The sequence below is a fragment of the Achroia grisella genome, unplaced genomic scaffold, assembly GCF_030625045.1.
Source record: "Achroia grisella isolate CSIRO2021 unplaced genomic scaffold, CSIRO_AGI_Agris_v1 utg402, whole genome shotgun sequence".
NCBI lineage: Eukaryota > Metazoa > Arthropoda > Insecta > Lepidoptera > Pyralidae > Achroia > Achroia grisella.
Genome location: NW_026712841.1, coordinates 4,363,174 through 4,383,895, shown reverse-complemented (window position 1 = coordinate 4,383,895; position 20,722 = coordinate 4,363,174). Strand labels below are relative to the sequence as shown.

The following is a 20,722-nucleotide window of genomic DNA, read 5'->3' as shown; positions in this document are numbered from 1 at the left end:
TAAAAATTGCATTTGTGTTTTACAAACAGCTTTGTCTTGTAAGTTTCGAGAAATTCTGCCTACATTCACTTATTAATAATCTAATAATAACACCTCGTACAATTCACAGAGCGCCATCTAGTTCCAAGCTAAGTAGAACCTGTGTTATGGCTACCAGACAACTAATAGAAATACTTATATATAATAAATATAAATATAATATATAATAAATATAGGAAACAACCAAACCAATAATGGACCAACCAACCCAATGAGGGATTTTCTCCAAATAAAAAAAGGCGGGTACACCATACCATTATCATCCATATAAAAGTTCCTGATAGTCGCCTGTTTTTTTTTATAACACAGGGGACAAACGAGCATGCGGCTCACCTGATGGTAAGTGATTACCGACGCCCATGAGCACCCGCAACAACAGGGGAATTGCAAGTACGTTGTCGGCCTTTTTAAAAGGAATAAGCTCTTTTCTTGAAGGTTTCAATATCGTATCGGTTCGGAAATACCATTGCTGGAAGGTGATTCCATAATGTGGTTGTGCGAGGCAAAAAGTTTCTAGAAAACCGCACTGTGGAAAACTGCCATTCATCCAGATGATCAGGATGGTATTTCAGTTTCTGGCGGGTGGTACGGTGGTGAAACTCAGCAGCTGGTATTAATCCGAACAATTCCTCAGAACACTCCCCGTGATATATGCACAGAGAATATCACGCCGCAAAGCCAATGGGTCGAGTCTGTCACATAGACGTTGATTACCAATGATTCTGACTGCTCGGTTCTGAATGCGGTCAAATGGAAGTAGCTGGTATTGTGGTGCTCCCGCCCAGAGGTGACAACAGTATTCCATGTGCGGCCGGATCTGCGCCTTGTCTCATGCAAGCGATGGGCCGCCGTGAAATACCGTCTCACTCTACTGAGCACACCAAGCTTTTTTGAGGCTATTTTAGCCTTGTCCTCCAAATGACCGCAAAATTGAACGTCACTGGATATATCAACGCCAAGGACCTCGAGATTTGGCTTCACATCAAGGAGAGTGTCTTGAAACTGAGGAGATACGATAAATGGATTCTTTTTAGCTGTAAACGCGCAAACTTGTGTCTTCTTGGGGTTGAATTGAATACAATTTTCCTGACCCCAAACCGAAACTTGATGGAGTGAAGTTTCGATTTCGGACACAGGTTTGTTCCGGTACTCTATAATTTTTGCCTGCGACATATTAGCATGGCCGCTGTACAAGGCATCTCCGGTACTGTCATCCGCATAGCAGTGAATGTTCAGTTCCTATCTTAATATATGGCATAGTATTTGGTAATACAACAGTATTGAAATAGTGTATAAATTAGGTACATAGAAAGTGTTGCCATATCCATTGATACTTGACTGAAACCTGTCTTTATATTTGCTGTTCTGCTGTTCAACAGTACCAGTTGGTGACTCCGCTGACGTCACTGGTAGTGGTCAAGCCCAATGACACGAAAAATGCTGTGAATGCCGAATCTGTTGACAAAGGTAGGGATCAAGTCTAACTTTATAAAACGTACAAAATTTATACAAGGTGAACAAAATTAACACAATATATTTATAGATACCAACCAACATTTATAGATACCAAACCAATATTTTAAAAAATATGTAAAAGAAGGGATACCCTTTAGAATTATCCTTAGTGTTGTAAAAAATAGATAACAAATAGATTTCTTCTCAGACCTACTATTATTTATGTTACATTCTATATGTATAGAATTCCATCAAAATCTGTTCAGTAGTTTAGGATTCCATCGCAGACAAACAACGTGACACGAATTTTTTATATATAGTATCAAAAAGATTTACTGCAATTTATTTTTTATTTTATTTAGTATGTGATCATTTTTTGGAGGAGGCCTTTGCCGATTGGCAAACAAATCTACAGACATTAAAAAAGATCCAAATAATAGAATAACTATTTTCGTTTTAAGTTTTAAAGCTTTGTTTGTTTGTTTTAAAATAATGTATAAGTTGGATCTGAATAAAGGCTATAATAATAATAATGTGATCATTTTTAATATTATTCATAAGTTAGATAAATATTTTATTTTATTTTATTATATTGCTATGCTAATGAAATTAAATGAAATTTATGATTTTACAGTGATGTTTTGATATAATGAACGTATGTCTGTATATTAGATCTACACAGTAGTCATTTTTGACATAGAATAGACAATATGTGCCATTTAGGGTAAGAAGGGTGAATGGCATTCACTTAAGGAAAACATGGTGTATTTTACAAATTATTTATTGCAAATCAAAATTTAGAAAAGTCTTTAATTATCGAGTAACCAACAATTGAACAACAAAAGCATATAACTTTATTTTACTAGTAATAGGAAGACATTATTTAAAAAAACATGTTTGAGCGGCATTGCCCCTGACTATACGTAATGCCGCTAAGGGTACGGGGTAATGTCTAATAACCAGTAAAATATATTAATTAAAGAAATATTCATAAGATCAATCTTATATAATAAAAGTAAAATCTATAATCCCCAATTATCCCCATTTCTACGTAAAATTAGCCTTTTTCAATTGAATAAATATAGTTTAATCAACTGCTTAGATGTTAAATCAACTTAATTATTGTAATATAATATAAAGTAATAATACTTATTAGAGGTAAGACAAAATAGAAATAAAAATATTTTATTCTTGGGTACATAAATAACATATGTATCTGTCTGCGAATCCCACCCTGAACATGTAGCATGAGCCCACACTACGCAGATGGTGCAGTGATACTAGATTTCATATTTTTTCCAAATTCATAATTTCTATCATCCACATTCAGTTTGTTGTCACTGTCATCATCGCAAAGGTCCTCTTTGTCTTCACTATCTGAAGAATGTTTTTTTGTTTTCTTTTGGACAACCTTATTTTAATAATAGTTTTAGCAGATTGAAGGTCTTTTTCGGTATTTTCGGTCTAACAACTTTAGCGGCGATCCGTTGACGTTTTCTTATATCTACAACAATAAAAAAAATAAGTCACAAAGGGGTAATAGCGGTCAGGTTAGCGGTATAACCCCCAACCGGTCGTTTTGGAAATAATTAGAAATTTAAAAAAATCATACATAATTGTTAAAAATTGATTGCATTACCATAAAATACAACAAATAGTTTTATTATCAGAAAAGTATACTTAATAATTAAATAAGCATTAAAATATTAAAATACTTATGCAAAAATTAGATCAGTATGACCGCAAACGAAAATCCGCACTTCACAATCACATGACGCGAGCTGACTGTCTGTTTGCATTGCTGTCTTTTAGAGGCTTATCCTCGTGCTTTAAGTAACGTGGCGAGTTGCTACATTCCAATTTGAGTTACAGAGGTGAGCGCCATTACCCGATGAGCGCTATTGCCCCTCGCTCCCCTATTAGTTGTATTTTTGATATACAACTAAAAATATAATACATACAGTATTAAAAATGGTAGAAAAATACACAATAAAGAGAACATTATTTGTCGCATTCAATAGTTCTTACAATAATACTTTAGTACATAATGATATTTGGTAGTAAGTTTAGAGATTTAGGTATTTGTTTTGATATTACATAATTGTATATTATTACACATTTGCAGTTGCCAATGACAATCACGGCTTTGCACACGGTTTAGCAGGCTTTATACGTGAGTAAATGATTTTTTAACATTTCTCTATAATAAAAGCTCATTGTTATTTTTATAATTGACATGTATAAATAACGCAGTGAAATTAGGTACAGGATAAGAGTGGCATGACATAGCTCTCCAGAATGGCACGCATGCATGCACGCATGAGTCACGGGCGTCACAGGATACTTGTTGTTCTCGGTGCTGTCCATGTATATAAGCGACGATTACCATTTACTATCAGTTAGGCCGTCAATGTGCAATCTATTGCAGAACAGAAGTATCATTTATGCGTTGCAGAATGCTTTGACATAAACATGCTACGTCATAGGCTATCGCTTTCGATTATTAGATTCTAAAGAACAATGTGTAAAATAATCTGTATTTTGTACAATTTTCCTCGCTGGAGCAGTTCTAACTACCTATATCAATAGGCCAACGTATCTGCCTCATTTTCTCCGTTTTTGCAACTTATTTCATTGCTGCTCCGTTCATGTTGCTCGCAGTGTGAAGATGTATAATTAGCCTTCTTCGATAAATGGGCTATCCAACACTTGAAAGAATTTTCAAAATCGTGTCACTAGTACCGGTGATTACCCACCCATATGTACTTTACCTCTTTTTAAAATTTAATAAAAATTAATTAAAAGGAGGTAAAGACTATCGAGATTTAGCCGAAACTAAAAAAATCACGATTTATATATTTTTATTATTTATTTGTAGCATTGGCCCCGTTATCCACGAATATAGGCGGAGCACATCATCACATGTATGTAGGATCCTATCCTGTTCCTCAAGCATCTTACGCAAGTGCCATTCTTCCAGGTAAAATGAATATTTTAGCTACGTTATATATTATTGCATATTGCCTAATATGTTACCCATTCATTGTACGATACAATCCGAGAATTGCAGTGGGCAATAATTGGGCGCATCACTTCTTATTGATATTTTAACTTATACCTGTAATTGAAACATGTTTTACAGGTACCTCAGGTCTATTATGATATTTTACATAAAATGTAATCTTCTGATTTTGTTCATTTTCCATTTCATTAACTAACAAATACATGTAGAGGGAAAATCACAATGTGGTACATCTGCTTTTAAAAATATGTAACTAATTTAATAAACTTCAGTAATCATCAAAAATTGCTATTATGCCTTTAATATGACCCAAGTTTGCGCTTAGGTTCATCACTTACGCGGGATAACGGAGTTGTGGAAATGCAAGTAGATCCGACCCTGGCTCACGGTGAGAGTATGGAAAATAAATTTTATTGAATTACGTGTTATTTTGCGAAAGTCAATTCCATTATTTAATGGATTTGTATTATTTCGTTTAATACCGCATCGGTAGCGGAAATAAATACTATAGCAATGTTTAGTCTACCAAACAGCTGACTGCAATCCTATCACATTAATATCTGGAATACATTTCTACATATGAAGTGAATATATCACTTTGTCTGCGTTAAATTACACATTATTGCAACATTTTACATTGCAGCTCCGTTTCTGTTGTTCGTATCGTGATGTTATATAGCCCATAACCTTCCTGGATAAATAGGCTATCCAACACTAAAAGAATTTTCAAAATCGGATCTGAGAACCCGCATTTACCCTGATATACGAACCGTTAGCGTAATGAGTTTACTATTCTATAATATTATCCTTATATGTTCATATATGAGTATAAGTATATGTATTAATAATAGACAAATGAAGAAAATAAAACTTGTTCTGAACTTTCCGTGTGTAAGTCCTACTCGGTCTTGACAGTTTTTTTTTATATTAGCTGCTGGCCCGTTACAATACGACGATGTGGAAAGTCTCGACTACGAAGTGGAGCAGGCGTCACCTGGTAAGGCAATAAACGATTTCCAATATTCAATAGAGGGAGTATCTAGGTTCGCCATATTTTTATATATTTTTTTCATTGCTATCTTTTCCGTTAGTAGTTATTTTTTTAGTTTTATTTATCCTTATAGGAAAGGCAAAGAGTCTAAGCCCATATAGCCGTTCAGTATAATTTTCATTTTTTGTTTGTTTTACCAATTTTTGGTGTGGCAACTGATAAGTGTGACAGACATAGTAAATGAATGTCGTTAATTTAGTATGTTTAAGCTTATAGTTAATATAAAAAGTGCAAAATAAGCAGTAATAATAATATAGTCTAAATTAATACAAATGTCTAAAATATTTTATTTTATTGACGGAATCGGTAGTGCCAGCCACCACTTCAGTTATTTTTCGGTTTTTCTTAATAAAACCGAACAAAAAACCAGTTCAATATTTCTAATATAACAGAATGATTAAAGTGGCTCTATAACTAATATTCAGTTCAGCACTCACTATATAATACATATGAATTTCCACTAGCTGTAAGTATACTATATTAAAGTTCATCCTATGTAGGTATAATACCTAAAGCACATTGCTTTCGTTATTAATCAAAACTACTTACTATGTCAATTATCCCAGACAGCATAGTCACGTCAGTTGCTAATCATTTAGCTATGATGTGTTTTAAAAAAAATCTGACTAATAAATACCTGCCCAAAATTTCAATGATTAATGCATTTACAACGTTCAAGTACCCCCAACCGGTTAGAATAATAATGTAAAACATTTTTTTCTTCGAAATATGCATCCTAATTTTGTTGGCCGCAGCTGGTTTACATTTCTTCACATGACGAGTGCAGAGTACATTCTAAACCCGCGATGGGACTTAAGGAGCGGCTGAATGCCTAATAAATAAAACTTTAGTCTAAGAGCATTGTTAGCAGTTAGAACCTCCAGTTAGGGCGTTGTAATGTCGATTCTCGTTGGTATGGGGTCAGGGATCGATCGATCCAAGGGAAAACAAAAGTTATTTCAATCAACAACAACCTTTGTACGTCATGTAGGACGTACGACGTCTGTAACTAATAATAATAGCCTTTAATAACCAATCTTACCTACAATATAATTACGATAATGTTATTAACTTATTTGACACCGGTACATAAAAGTTGTCTTGTAGCTGCCTAAGGCTAATAATAATTTAGTTGTTAATAAATATGCCAGTTAATTTGTCACGTTTTATCATTGTCATTGTTTACATGCATTGGAAATAATTCATTCATTGTTTCACTTCAGCATATGGTACGTTGCATCAAATGTTTATTTTACTACACAATAAAATAAATTGTCTTTTAATTGCTTGGGAAAACATAACATACATTTATTGAAAAAAAAAAACATTTGATTTAGATACTGCATGCGTAACATCTATTCCCATATAGACTAAAATATTCACATGCCTTGCTAAAAATGCCATGATTTTGAAGTGGGGAAGTGTCTCTATGATGTCAAATTATGTGCGCTACATTGTCACTTGATGTTTTCTGTAGTTTATACTAATCACTTTCTATATTTATAAGTAGGAAAATTTACCAGATACTATAAACTATTCTCATTAAGTAACTGAGTTGATTGACCAAATTTGGTGAATTTTTATATAAATTTTACCTTTGATGATACTCTAATTATTCTGCTTAGAATACTGAACTGAAACTTATATCTTCTAATAAGTTATTACGTTAACTTATTAGTTTCACTAGTCGTATCAATGTTTGTTCTTCAGGCTACAGATCTACGATTCCCACATTACCGTCATGGCAGATGAGCAAGAGAGTTCCGGGTATGTTATTAATTAAATATAGTTTGCAACGTTTTTATTTCATTTCCTTCAAATTTAATCATTTTAATGGGAACTCATTGACCTTTGCAGTAGCTTTAATTATTGTCATTGGAATGGACATAGTAATAAGTTCTAATAGTCTTTATAAATGGGGTAAGTGCAATATATGCATCATCATCATCATCATCATCGCAGCCCGTCCACTGCTGGACATAGGCCTCCCCCAAAGATCTCCACGACGATCGGTCCTGCGCTGCTCGCATCCAATGCCTTCCCGCGATCTTGACCAGATCGTCGGTCCACCTTGCTGGAGGCCTTCCCACGCTGCGTCTTCCGGTCCGTGGTCGCCACTCGAGGACTTTACTGCCCCAACGGCCATCTGTCCTACGAGCTATGTGCCCTGCCCATTGCCACTTCAAAGTCGCAATTCTTCGGGCTATGTCGGTCACTCTGGTTCTTCTGCGGATCTCCTCATTTCTGATTCGATCACGCAGAGAAACTCCGAGCATAGCCCTCTCCATTGCCCTCTGAGTGACTCTGAGCTTGTTGATGGGGCCCATAGTTAGCGACCACGTCTCTGTTCCGTAAGTCATCACTGGCAACACACATTGGTCGTAAACCTTCGTCTTGAGACACTGCGGAAATTTGGACGAAAAGATATATCGGAGCTTCCCGAACGCTGCCCATCCGAGTTGGATTCGACGATTGACCGACGACCTCTTTCTAGAAATTGGATCTACCTAGCTGGATAGTTTGCCCTAAGTATACGTAGTGATCGACAATTTCGAGTGTAGAATCTCCGATTTTTACGGGAGCAGGTACGACATGGACGTTTGACATAATTTTCGTCTTGTCCATGTTCATTTTAAGACCTACTCCTTGTGAGACTCTACTGAGGTCTTCGAGCATTTTGCTAAGGTCTTCCAGGGGCTCAGCCATGACCACGATATCGTCGGCAAATTGAAGGTGATTGATGTACTCGCCGTTAATGTTGATGCCCAGCCCGCTCCAGTCCAGAAGCTTGAAGACATCTTCCAACGCAGCGGTAAACAGCTTTGGCGATATGACATCGCCTTGTCTGACACCTCGCTGCAGTTGGATAGGCTTCGAATTCTGGTCGTGGAGGCGAACTGACATAGTGGCGTTTTCATACAAACATTTCAACGCTTCGATATATCGATAGTCAATTTGGCACCGCTGGAGAGACTGTAGCACAGCCCACGTCTCGATCGAATCAAAGGCTTTTTCATAGTCCACAAACGCCAAGCAAAGTGGCAGGTTGTATTCTTCGGTTCGGTTCGGTTGTATGCATCACCACATATATATCTAAAATAAAACTCTGAAATGTACTCACTCTTAATTATTTTAAACATGTACTTTTTATGGATTTGTCAGAAGCGATCACAATCACATGTTTATAACTTTCACTATAATTTTAATAAACATAAATTTTATTTACTTTTATTGAGTTATTCGTAACACACAAAAAATACAGTAGAATTTAAAACCTCCTTTCATACCACTCGATACAATGAAGGTTCTTTGACAATCGGTAGTCCGGTGGCAATTCTTAGATTTTATTTAATGTTGTAACTAATCCTGAATAATGTTTAGATTATATATATTTAAGTTTGTTATTGTCAATTTTTATGTTTACTTTGTTAGTTGTAGTTTAAAAGTTAACTTAATATGCTATCGTCGTCGTCGATCTCACATTGTATTTTACTGATAAAGGTTATAACAGAATAGCAGAGAGGGTGGACTCACTGCCCTCACTGAGTTATAGACCGTTTTGTCTCATTCATTAGTTTTAAATTATATTATTCTATGGGCTATAGTTGTATTGTGTAAAAAGTTTTTGTTTGAGACAAATAAAGATTATTATTATTATTATTATGGACCTGCTTCATAAATGGCGCACTTACCGAATTTTTTTTGTTCTTCAGACTACCACACTACGTCTCTCATATCTCCGAGAGGTTCAACGGGTATGTAATTAACAAAACATTTTATGCAACGTTTTTATATCACTCAAATGAGACTTCATCGCTAAAATATGTTTCTGTTCTCAACACGGCACATTTGTATCTATATATGTTACAAGTATGCATAAAATCACAAACAACCTGTTTTACAACAGATGCATCCACTCGATGATGTTTTAACGAAAAACAATGAATGAATTATTGTGGCCTCGGTTAGTAGGTAGCATTATAAAAGAGAATTGTTAGGTTTTGCCAGAGGTTACTTTACTCTAAAATATCAGTGTAGGTAATAATATATATTAACATATCTAAATATTTTTTATATAATGGGCTATTAGACATATCATACACGTACCTAACCATACTGCTCTAATTGTATAAAATTATCATCGTAATAACAAAATCTGTGACTGTGACGCGATTTCAGAGTAATTATGTAGTGAAAATCAAAAATAGTAAGTTTTATACAATATTACGTACAGGACCCATCAATCACTCGTCAGACCATATGCAACCGGACTATTACATTACAACCCCTCGAGTGGTAACCAGTTCCATCAGTCCCCTAAATAAGTACGGATTAGAGAGATACTCTTGGGCAATACATCTGCTCAATACCACTACTGATTCACTTGTGGTCGAAGTCAATGGAATCGCGCTTAACTTGAAACTTATCAAGGACAACAGGGTATGTATAACAAAATGATTGTCATCAGTAATAATAATTTTATCTATACGTAGGTATAATTAATAAAAATCACGGGATCCTACCACGTGTTATATTTTATCTTACGGGTAAACCCGTGATCATGGTGGTCGAGACACTGCCGAAATATCGGGAATTCAGCAAATAAATATAAAACGTGGTAAGATCCCGTGATTTTTACTAATTATACGTATAAATAACAACCGCGTCAAATTTAAAACTATATAATAATTTTATCATTTCAGCCCGGAAGACGTCCGAAATAACAATTTACGTTGTGATATTTTTTTTTCAAATATTTTTTCACGGTACACGGCACGGTATGCTCTCCCAAGCTGTCATGCCCGTCTACGGTACCGCTCTTGAATCGGCATTCGAATGCAGTCAATTGATTTCATACTTACGTACTTATTATTATAGTGTGAAGGTGTGTCGGCCTGTTTGTTTAAATTTGTCTGTTTTTTTACACGACTAAACGACTGGACGGGTCTTAATTAAATTAATTATGAAGATTGATATACACGGACATAGACTTTATTTCATCCTAAAAAAAGCTGACGAATTTACACTAAACAGTTGTCGTCAACACGCCCCCACATTCAACGGGAAATCTTCCAAATTTGAGGACTATTCCTCGATTATTGGAATTTAAATAAACATTATTTATACTGTTCAGATACCGTTGATCCCTGGAGGTGACCCTGTATGCAACAATGCAATAGACGGAGCCACCGGTAACTGCATCTACATCACAAGTTGTGTGGCAGCACAAAACATCACCGTAGAGAATTATTCGAAATCTGCTTGCATCTTTGATTCTGGGTATGTTTTGGTGGCCACCTTGGTTTTCTTCAGCCACTAATAATAATAACGCTAGACAATTGACAGAGCGCTATATAGTTTCAACCTAGTGTATGAGTACTTGTACTGCACAACTAAATAGAAATTGTATTTTTTAAATAAAATTTTGATTTGTTTATTAAGTATTAATATGGACAGACGCAAACCAAAACGAACAATCAAGCTCATAAATACAAATATTTGCATTGTGCAAGAAATCGAACCCGCGACCGTATGAAGTAAACCAGTGTACTAAACCATCAGCGAAGTCGTCGAGGAAAGATTTGTGATATGCAAAATTTACGTGTAGAAATATTTCTTTAGTATAGATTTAGGATAAAAAAATGGTAGAGAACTCTCCTTATTTAGCGAGTGTGTTTTGCTATTAGGTACTACTTCAAAATTCTCACTTTACTTCGTACTTAACATTTCAAAATAAGTTAGAGTGGACAATCTATACTTTTTTTATATACGTACCGTATATCTACAAGCATATATAGATATATCTACAAGCTGACGGGCCATCTGATGGTAAGTGGGAACCGTCGTAAAATACAACTCATGCGTTGCCATTCCGGTGAACGAAAATATCATGTCTCTCGTCCCGTAATTTCACTGTCTTACCAGCACACCTGATGATGGAAAAATTACAGATCACTTATATACCTAAAAAGTATCATAAGCAGAATTCATAGGTGAAAAGTATCATAAGTAGAGTTTTTTGTTTTTCAATAACAGAGAGTTATACGATTCCTGGCAAAACGGGAAAAGTATGGTAGCTGTTTATTTTACTATCCAACTTATTTACCTGTATTTTTTATTACTTTATCTACAGATACGCAGGAGTTTGCTGTCCCGAAGATCGAAATGCAAACATATCCGCGTGATACAGACCAAGAAAATTACATGAAATTAGATAGTGGTTACAAAGAAATTCTCCGAAATGTGATTATTTATAAGTTATTATTTATAGGTTTACACAATACGTTGTGAATTCATAGGTGCTAATAAACTGTATGGTGCCATGTTAACATTATGTTATACATCCGTTGATGATCTGCGGAAGGTTTTATTATTATTAGGTTATTATCGAACGTTTCTTAAATAACAAATAAAAAATAATCTTACTTATTGCATTTTAATTTCAAACAGCTTTTCAAAGAAGTGTATTGTAACTAGTTATTAACAGATGTAAAAAGTGAAACGGGAAGTGACTGACAGCATTTTCTCGGTTTTCAAAGCTTTATTATTGGTATCGTAATTTCATTTTATGATAATCGACCGGTGAAGCTGTAAAGGCTAGCTGCGGCCAACAGCATTAGAGTAGTCCGAAAAATAATATGATTGGTATGACGCGTTGCTGCGAGGCGTAATTGTCATTGAGCACTGAGCTAATAAATATTACTATTTTCATAATCGGTGTTTAGGTTTGAGAATTATCACTTCGCGCTAAGTTACGAAAGTTACAGCAGTGCTTAAGTTTTTATAAATTAGGAGATAATAGTCGACAGAAATTAATTATCAGTAATTGGTTTCACGTGGCTTTACGACAATATCATTCGTTTTTCTACTTCTGGTAATGAGAGGTCTGTGCAGAGACGCAGAAATCGGTGACGCAGTGCAGATAGGCTCGACTATTCCTGCGCCACGCACCTAAACATCTGTTAAGGTTACATCATTTGTTAACTATAGAGTTTCATAAACATTATTATAAAAATGAGCACTACTGATCTCTTATTGGCAGGTAGCTGATGTAATACGGAGTAATTTAGGCTACTTTTATTTTAGAAAAAAAATTCAAAACAAATTCCACGCGGATGTAGTCGCGGGTACAGTTAGTAAAAATTATTCGTGCTTATCAAAGAGTAAAGTATGCGCTTATTATCCGCAGCTGTAAGCTAGTTTATTAATAAGTTTAGGTATACCTAATTTGTAAGTAAATGTATTTGCAAAAATAAAGAATACTTTTGATGTTTGGTAAAAATTTCAAACATTGATATAGAGTTACCTCCTTTAGGTAATTCTGTTCGAAACTATTTAGTAACTGGCTATACCTGCGAATTTAACGCGTGGAATTTAACTTTATTTTTCTAAAATGAAAGATTTCACCAATTTCAGAGATTAGCCGGAACAAACAGATAGACAAAAGATGTAAAAAATGTTATTTTGGCGTATTTATCTTCATATTCATGTAGTAATAAAATGATTATTTCAATATTACAAACATACACTCCAATTTTATTTAGGTATATGTATAGATTATAAAGTTAACGCATGAGGAATACCGTCAGGCATTAGGAATTAATTTTGTGATGACCATGATTAATGTTTATTAACATCGGTTATTGTATTTCATCAGGAAGAGGAACAGTTTGACAGCCTACATATTTAACCACACCAGTGATGTGGTTTCACTGGTATATGTAGGCCGGATGGATGAAATCGTATAAATTCGCATAAGCGTAATCCCACTGAGCAAGCAATCACTACGCTTCTAATAAAATGCACATTTCTATCGGCCTTAAACAAAAAATAAAGTCTAAAATACCACCAATATTAGCAGCCCCCCTCCCCCTCTTCCCCACTGGGCACGTGCCCACGGCCCGGTGGTGGATTGGGGCCCCCTAGTCTAGTCTAGTCCCTACTCCATTACCAAACGATAACCGATAGCTACTGTCCTCTTGCCTGAAGATCAATCTTAACAAATGCTTACCGATTATAGTCAATTTGTACGTTTTTGTTCATTTTATAAATGATTTTTGCCTAGTTTGTTTTAAAGGTCCCAGAAATGCCCAGAATACTATACATCTCTAAAGACTCATGTTCAAAAATGACTTTGTCTATTCTCACAAGATAGTGGTTTATTACTGTTATATGGTCATAGAGGTCCATTATTCTAATGTGCCCAGGGCCTCTAATAGGTGAAAGACGGCCCTGAATATTAGTAGTACAATCGCGGCGTCGCCGCGTCGCGTCGGTACAAAAAAGTAACCGTAAAATCCAATCAATTACATTTATTTTAATCTACCTATATATATAAATAAAATAGGAGTGTCTGTTTGTAATATTGAAATAACCATTGTTTACTACATGCATATGAATATAAATACGCCAAAATAACATTTTTTACAATTTTTGTCTGTCTGTCTGTTTATTCCGGCTAATCTCTGAAATGGCTGGCCCCATTTTGACGGGACTTTTTTTGGCAAGCAGCTGATGTACTAAGGAGTAACTTAAGTTACTTTTATTTTAGAAAAATATAATAAAATTCCACGCGGACGAAGTCGCACGTACAGTTAGGAAAAATTATTCGTGCTAATCAAAGAGTAAAGTATGCGCTTATTATCCGCAGCTGCAAGCTTATAAATATAAGCTTATAGACTAAATACACTACGTTACGTGTTTTCTCTGTCTACGGTTGCAAGGCTTTTGATGTGTCAAATCTCTAACGCACAGACTAATCTCCTTTTCTTGACACATTTGACATATCTGATATTGATATACTCTATGATTTTATTGTCAATTTCTCAACATCCATCAATGTATTGAATATATTTTTCATTTTAAAGATTTACGATTGTTTTGTGTGAAATTGTATAAAAAACGCAAAGGTATGGTAAATTTGGCCGATACTTTAATGATTAATACGGTGGCGGATGGAGCTATGAATTTATTACGCCATATTGTAAGTGTAATGTGGAATAATAATATAATTAAAATTATTATTCTTTTACTGACTTATCTGACAATTTGTGCGATTCATCATGACTTTATCGTTTGGGTTATTTATTTTTTCAATAATGTAATTTACAGGGTATATTTAAGTCTAAGTCAGTAAATCCACCTCCGGCTCCGATCATTGTCAGAATGCCTCTCTGGGAGCTCGCACAAGGAGCTGGGCCTTTTGTAAGGCTCGCAGGCATCAGTGGCGCTGCAGCCGTAGTGCTCGGTGCCATGGGCGCACATCGCACCTTCCCTGAGACAGATACTAAAGAAGACCTACGGAAAATATTTGACACTGCTAATCGATTTCACTTCTTGCACACTCTTGCATTGATGACAGTGCCTTTATGCAGGAGACCATATATCGTAAGTTTCTAGTTTTTATATTACATCCTAGTATTCTCTATTCTTAATTGTTTTAACCCCTAATACAAAAATAATATACTGTTTCAGTAGAACTAAAGAATATATTTTATTTATATTGTTATCGGCATCACTACTTCTTTATCTTTTCTGTATGTTCCATTGGAATGGAATATAGTATTATTTCTTTGTCTGAATGAAGATAAATCCTAAAAACTGACTCCAAAATATATCACTTCTATATCTACTTTAAAGTACCTATTTGAAAGATGGGATATGAAATAATTTATAATATTGATAATATTATTTAGATGACTTTTTAATTGTTGTGACTCTGTTTTAAGTTTATTTTATTTACCTTTTCAGGCAGGTGCATTTTTTATAGCGGGTATGGGACTCTTTAGTGGCACATGTTACTACCATGCTTTCACTGGTAACCGTAGCCTCCGCCGTCTTACACCCATTGGTGGCTCCTGCCTCATTCTAGGCTGGATTGCAATGGTACTATAAGTTTTATACAAACGTAGTTATCTATTTATTTTCCAATATTTCAAATGTATGAGGTAGGGTCATTGTGAATAGTACAATTCATTTATTCCAGCTTTGTGTAGTGTATCATAACTATAGGTTATATTTTGAATTAAGTTAGCTATTGTATTGTTCCCTTAGACTTAAATATATTTGAAAATACTTTCTGCTAAATATTGGTGATGAAAAACTGTTCAGTTGATAACTATATTTTTCTGATATAAAATTTGCCCTTAAACCAGGCCAATAATATATCCTGTAAACAGGTTTATACTGTAATTTTTACCAGTACATAAAAAAATGGGATTGCTTTATTTTTGTTTTACGAAAGTTTCCTTTTGTGATATGTGTAGTTACTATTATTAATTAATGACATTATATAACAATACAGTTCATTGTACATATTTTATTATTGTAGATTGTGAAGTGGATTCATTTAATATATGTATTATTGATGTGTTAAAGTGTTTTATCCTTTATTGTCCTCAGACCTCTTGGTTAATTATATTATTGGGTTGTAACACTGCCATTTACTGGATAAAAAGTTATCAAAGCATATCATTTCTCTGTCATCAGTATCACAAATATATAAGAAGATTAACAACTCAAATTTTTTTGATGAGGATAATATCCTTTTTTTTTATTTCATAGTATTTTTTTATGACTGATTATGGTGACATTAAATACAGGATTTATTTTAAAAAGATGCCTTGCCCAGGCTATTTCCTTAATCATACAATGTAAGAAAATGATATGCAAAAATGTGTCTATGCCTGACATCTCTTATGCCACTCTAGAGGTTTGTCTCTGAACTATGGTTTCCATAGGAGACTGTACAAATTCATACTGACATAGTATTTTGCTAGCAAACCAAAACTTATTACTAAAGGTTACACAGTTTATATAGAGTACTAGTTTTCTAGCAATGTTCCATGTCAGTTCGACCTCCATCCAATTTGCTCTGGAAAAACCTTGTGAGTCCTGGTAAATTCGCCACAATGGGCTAACTGACCTGAGATTATCTTCATACTATCAACCTCCAATGGTTCCACACTACCTTAAACCATGGAGGCGGGATTTCATATTGACATATTTTTGTTTTTGTAATGAATTATTGTCATTATAAGTTATTATATACTCACTAAAACACGTATTTTTCGAAGCACACATCACACTGGCCAGAATGACATCTATTGACTCTTTTTTACAAAGTACCCACTTTAGTACATAACATATCTTTCCCCCGAGATTGGTAAACATTTTCACAACACAATTTACATTCACTTTTAAATTTTATTGTCCATGCACATTTTGTTAACACTTAAATAACTAATTACTAGGCTAATTTTTTGTTAGAATGGTTGGCGAGTTATTCTACTTCAAATGATTCGTCTGTTTCAACCTCAGACTCTTTGTCCTCCAAGTTACACTCTACCCGCGATCTTACTCTCTTGGAAGATAGTGTAGGTGGGGATAATGATAAAGCTCTCTTTGTCCTTAATATTTCACCTGAACTTCCTGGCATTACAATGTCTTGTGGCCCTGATACTCCAATGATGTCAGCCCATTTCTCTGGAGATGGTATAACCACATGACTTTCATCATCACTATTATATTGGGTTGCATCAGGCCTTGAAGTATTTTTTAAACTGTCTCCATTAATTGTTATTCCTCCTTTATGCATTTGGTTAATGTGTCTCAACAACAACCTTCTATTCCATCGTACCAAGTATCTACATACCCCTACTCTCTTCTCCACCATTCCTCGTAACCATCGAGGTCCTTTGCTATAATTGCGAACATACACAGACTCACCAATTTCAAATGACCGTACTTTAAGTTTTTCATTGTTTTCATTTGCACTTAATTTTCTATCTGTTTTATACGATAATGGATTTAAATAGTCGAACTGTGTTCTGAACCGACGGTTGTTCAGAAGTTCCGCAGGTGTTTTTTCATTAACACTGTTAGGTGTGGCTCGCAATCCATATAATAAGTTCGGCAATCGGACATGCCAGGGTTCTGATGTTCTTTTCCTAAGTTTATTTTTTACTGTCTGTACTGTACGTTCAGCTTGCCCATTCGATGATGGATGATAAGGAGGTACTAATATCTGTCTAATTCCACAGCTCTTAAGATATTTCTGAAATTCTTCTGAAATGAAACTTCGACCATTGTCACTTACAATAGAATCAGGTAAACCTTGTTCAGCAAAAATATATCTTAATTCTCGAATCAATGTAGCACTGCTAAGATCATTTACTATTTTAACTTCTGGCCACTTAGAGTATGCATCTATGAGTATTAAAAAAGATTTGCCCTGAAAAGGTCCAGCGTAATCAACGTGTACTCTTGACCAGGCCTTATCTGGTTTCAACCACTGATGAGTAACTGGAGCAGGCATGTTCCTATTTTCTGAGCAAATATTACAGTTTTTTATCATCTCTTCAATTTGTTTATCCATACATGGCCACCAAAAATAACTTCTAGCTAAAGCTTTACTAATAACTATACCATCATGGTTCCGGTGTAATTCTTCCAAAATATAAGAGCGCATTTTCTCTGGCACCACCACTCTATTTCCCCACAGTATACAGTCACTATGTACAGATAATTCCTCTCTAATTTTCATAAACATTTTATAGTCTGTATGTACCTTAGAAGGCCATCCATTTCTTATCCAATACAATATTTTACTTAAAACTTTATCTTTTCTCGTAAGTTTTGCTACATCTTTAGCTGTAAATTCTAGTTCCATTAGTGTCTCCTCAATTAATAAAACTCCTGAATATTCCTTTTCTATAGTTGATTCTTCTGCTGGCCACCGGCTTAATGCATCAGCATTTCCTAACTTCCTGCCTTCTACATATTGAATCTCGTAATCATATGAGTTCAATAAAAGTGCCCACCTCAGCATTCTGGGTGATATAATTGTAGGAATTGGTTTTCCTGGTCCAAAAATGCCTAACAGTGGTCTATGATCTGTTTTAATTATCACTTTCCGTCCACTTATGTATTGATGGAATTTCTTCAAACCAAAAACAATAGCAGCTGCTTCTTTATCAATCTGAGCATAGTTTCGCTCATGGCTATTCATAGTACGTGATGCAAACATAACTGGTTTCACCATACCATTGTCCATTTCCTGTTCTAGAACAGCACCAAGTCCATACTGAGAAGCATCACACGACATAATCAATTTCTTAGTGCCATCATAGTGAACCAGCGTATCTTCATTGGATAACATTGTTTTCAATTTTGTAAAAGCAGTGTGTTGTTCTTTGTTCCATTTCCATTTGGACCCTTTCTCTAATAATCTATATAATGGTTCAGCAATGGTTGCCTTATGAGGTAAAAACCTATCATAAAAATTAAGAAGTCCTAGAAATGCCTGTAATTCCTTTATATTTTTTGGTTTTCTCTTTAGATGGATGTATTCCTGACTCATCTATTAAATAACCTAAAAACTTGACCTTAGGTACTGCAAATAAACATTTTTCTTTATTCACTCTTAGACCAGCTTTTTGTAACCTCTGTAACACCATCTCCAGTCTTGCATTGTGTATATTGATATCCTTACCAGAAATAACGATATCGTCTAACAGAACAGCTATTCCTGTTATTCCTGCCAGTAATGAAGTCATCAGCCTTTGAAAAATACCAGGACAAGCTTTAACACCGAAGGCCAACCGCTTTACTTTGTATAATCCTCTAGGTGTATTTACTGTAAGCAAGCTGGCTGTGTTATTATCGACAGCCACCTGTGTGTATGCTTGCTCCAAATCAATTTTTGAGAATATTACTCCCCCCTGAAGCTGTACAAAAGCTTCATTAAGTGTAGGTAAAGGGTATGTATCTGTATTAGTAGCTGCATTCACAGTGGACCGATAATCTCCACACAAACGTACCTGACCATTTGCTTTTAATACTGGGACTATCGGAGTAGCCCATTCAGAATGTGTAGTAGGTTCTAGTACCTCCTCTTGAACCAGTCTGTCTATTTCTTTAAATACTCTTTCTCTAATTGCAAATGGAATGGGTCTACTTTTAAGGAACTTTGGTACAGAACCCTCTTTTGGTGTAATATTCACTACTGGTCCAGTGTATTTGCCTAAACCAGGCTCAAAAATCTGTTTGTATCTATATAACAATTGTGTTATCTGTCCCTTATTAAAATCCATTGATTTAACATTATTTAATCCTTCTATACTTATACCCAATTGTGCAAACCAATTCCTGCCAATTAGGCTTGAACCACTACCTTTTGTAATTAATATATTCATAATTTTACTTATTTGATTATATTTTACATGGACTTTCGTCTGACCTAATAATATTAATTTACCTTCTGTGTAAGATTTTAATGCAATATCTGTTAATTCTAGTTTAGGTAATTTACCCTTCCATATTTGTTTGGCTGTTATCTCATTTATAATTGTATATGGGCAACCTGAATCTACTTCCATCAGTAATTCCATTCTATTAAGGAATACTCTAATCACAAAAGGATCCACTTTGTCTTGTCTAATGCTGTTGATTCCCACTTCATATAGCCCATTACATTCTGAATTATACTTCTTACCTTGGCTGGACTTCAATAAACAGGCTGCCTCTATATGACCAATTTTCCCACAATGATGGCATTTAGTCCAGCGGAACCTACATTCACCCCTATGTGGTTTCCCACAACGAAAACAGGTTGACATATTCTCATTATTCTTATTTGTGCTTTGAGAAGACATTCTCTGACTCACCCGTACTTTGTTAATATCCATTGGCACTATTGTATCAAGAACTGGAGTATTTGTACTACATGGTGTGATAATATTTGCATCAAAATTTGCAGTTTCCTGTGATAATACTATGTCACAAGCTTGTTCAAATGTTAATTGCCTTTGTTGAAGCAGTTTCCTCCGAATATCTTTATCTAATATTCCACACACCAATCTATCTCTCAGAGTACGATCTAAATCAGTGAAATTACAACCTATACTTAATTTACGTAATTGAGCAATATAATTTTTTATCATTTCACCTTCCTCTTGATTTCTTGTGTGAAATTTATATGATTCTACAATTTCATTAGGTTTCGGATGGAAATGATTATTCAAAATGCCCACAATAAAAGAGAAAGTCACATCACTTATTTTACTTGGAGATATCAAAGAAATGATTAAATCATATAATTCAGGGCCACAGACCGCCAATAAATTCGCTTTTTTCTTTGTATCTTCTTCAATTTC

At 34.8% G+C, this 20,722-nt stretch overlaps 4 protein-coding genes across 4 annotated transcripts in view; 2 read left to right on the top strand and 2 right to left on the bottom strand.

Annotated features, from left to right (window-relative positions):
- LOC131844541 (inter-alpha-trypsin inhibitor heavy chain H4-like) overlaps window positions 1–11,993 on the top strand; it is a 29,411-nt gene extending 17,418 nt beyond the window's left edge. Inside the window, exons 15-25 of the mRNA XM_059193454.1 lie at window positions 1,419–1,506; window positions 3,620–3,671; window positions 4,234–4,238; window positions 4,373–4,474; window positions 4,842–4,904; window positions 5,448–5,513; window positions 7,278–7,334; window positions 9,281–9,322; window positions 9,802–10,007; window positions 10,702–10,847; window positions 11,701–11,993. Of these exons, the coding sequence (XP_059049437.1) occupies window positions 1,419–1,506; window positions 3,620–3,671; window positions 4,234–4,238; window positions 4,373–4,474; window positions 4,842–4,904; window positions 5,448–5,513; window positions 7,278–7,334; window positions 9,281–9,322; window positions 9,802–10,007; window positions 10,702–10,847; window positions 11,701–11,752 (879 nt within the window). The 3' untranslated portion in view covers window positions 11,753–11,993. The remainder of the gene's footprint in view (window positions 1–1,418; window positions 1,507–3,619; window positions 3,672–4,233; window positions 4,239–4,372; window positions 4,475–4,841; window positions 4,905–5,447; window positions 5,514–7,277; window positions 7,335–9,280; window positions 9,323–9,801; window positions 10,008–10,701; window positions 10,848–11,700) is intronic.
- Window positions 11,994–14,357: 2,364 nt separating this feature from the next.
- Window positions 14,358–15,996, top strand: LOC131844444 (transmembrane protein 256 homolog). Its single transcript, XM_059193337.1, has 3 exons — window positions 14,358–14,550; window positions 14,679–14,954; window positions 15,318–15,996. The coding sequence occupies exons 1-3, from the start codon at window positions 14,479–14,481 to the stop codon at window positions 15,459–15,461; spliced, it is 492 nt and encodes a 163-aa protein (XP_059049320.1). The 5' UTR covers window positions 14,358–14,478; the 3' UTR covers window positions 15,462–15,996.
- Window positions 15,997–16,848: 852 nt separating this feature from the next.
- Window positions 16,849–18,726, bottom strand: LOC131844540 (uncharacterized protein K02A2.6-like). Its single transcript, XM_059193453.1, has one exon. It carries the CDS (start codon window positions 18,724–18,726, stop codon window positions 16,849–16,851), a length of 1,878 nt encoding a protein of 625 aa, XP_059049436.1.
- A 124-nt stretch (window positions 18,727–18,850) lies between these two features.
- Window positions 18,851–20,509, bottom strand: LOC131844539 (uncharacterized protein K02A2.6-like). Its single transcript, XM_059193452.1, has 2 exons — window positions 19,825–20,509; window positions 18,851–19,740 (listed from the first exon to the last, which is right to left on the bottom strand). The coding sequence occupies exons 1-2, from the start codon at window positions 20,507–20,509 to the stop codon at window positions 18,851–18,853; spliced, it is 1,575 nt and encodes a 524-aa protein (XP_059049435.1).
- Window positions 20,510–20,722: the final 213 nt, after the last annotated feature.

Bases quoted from the DNA above. Each gene is read 5' to 3' on its own strand.
- LOC131844540 (XM_059193453.1), bottom strand. From the start codon at position 18,726: ATGTTATCCAATGAAGATACGCTGGTTCACTATGATGGCACTAAGAAA.
- LOC131844539 (XM_059193452.1), bottom strand. From the start codon at position 20,509: ATGATAAAAAATTATATTGCTCAATTACGTAAATTAAGTATAGGTTGT. The intron at 19,741-19,824 runs GTAAATTAATAT...TAATTACAAAAG, and splicing joins ATTAAAATCTTACACAGAAG to GTAGTGGTTCAAGCCTAATT.
- LOC131844444 (XM_059193337.1), top strand. From the start codon at position 14,479: ATGGTAAATTTGGCCGATACTTTAATGATTAATACGGTGGCGGATGGA. The intron at 14,551-14,678 runs GTAAGTGTAATG...TGTAATTTACAG, and splicing joins TGAATTTATTACGCCATATT to GGTATATTTAAGTCTAAGTC. The intron at 14,955-15,317 runs GTAAGTTTCTAG...TTACCTTTTCAG, and splicing joins TATGCAGGAGACCATATATC to GCAGGTGCATTTTTTATAGC.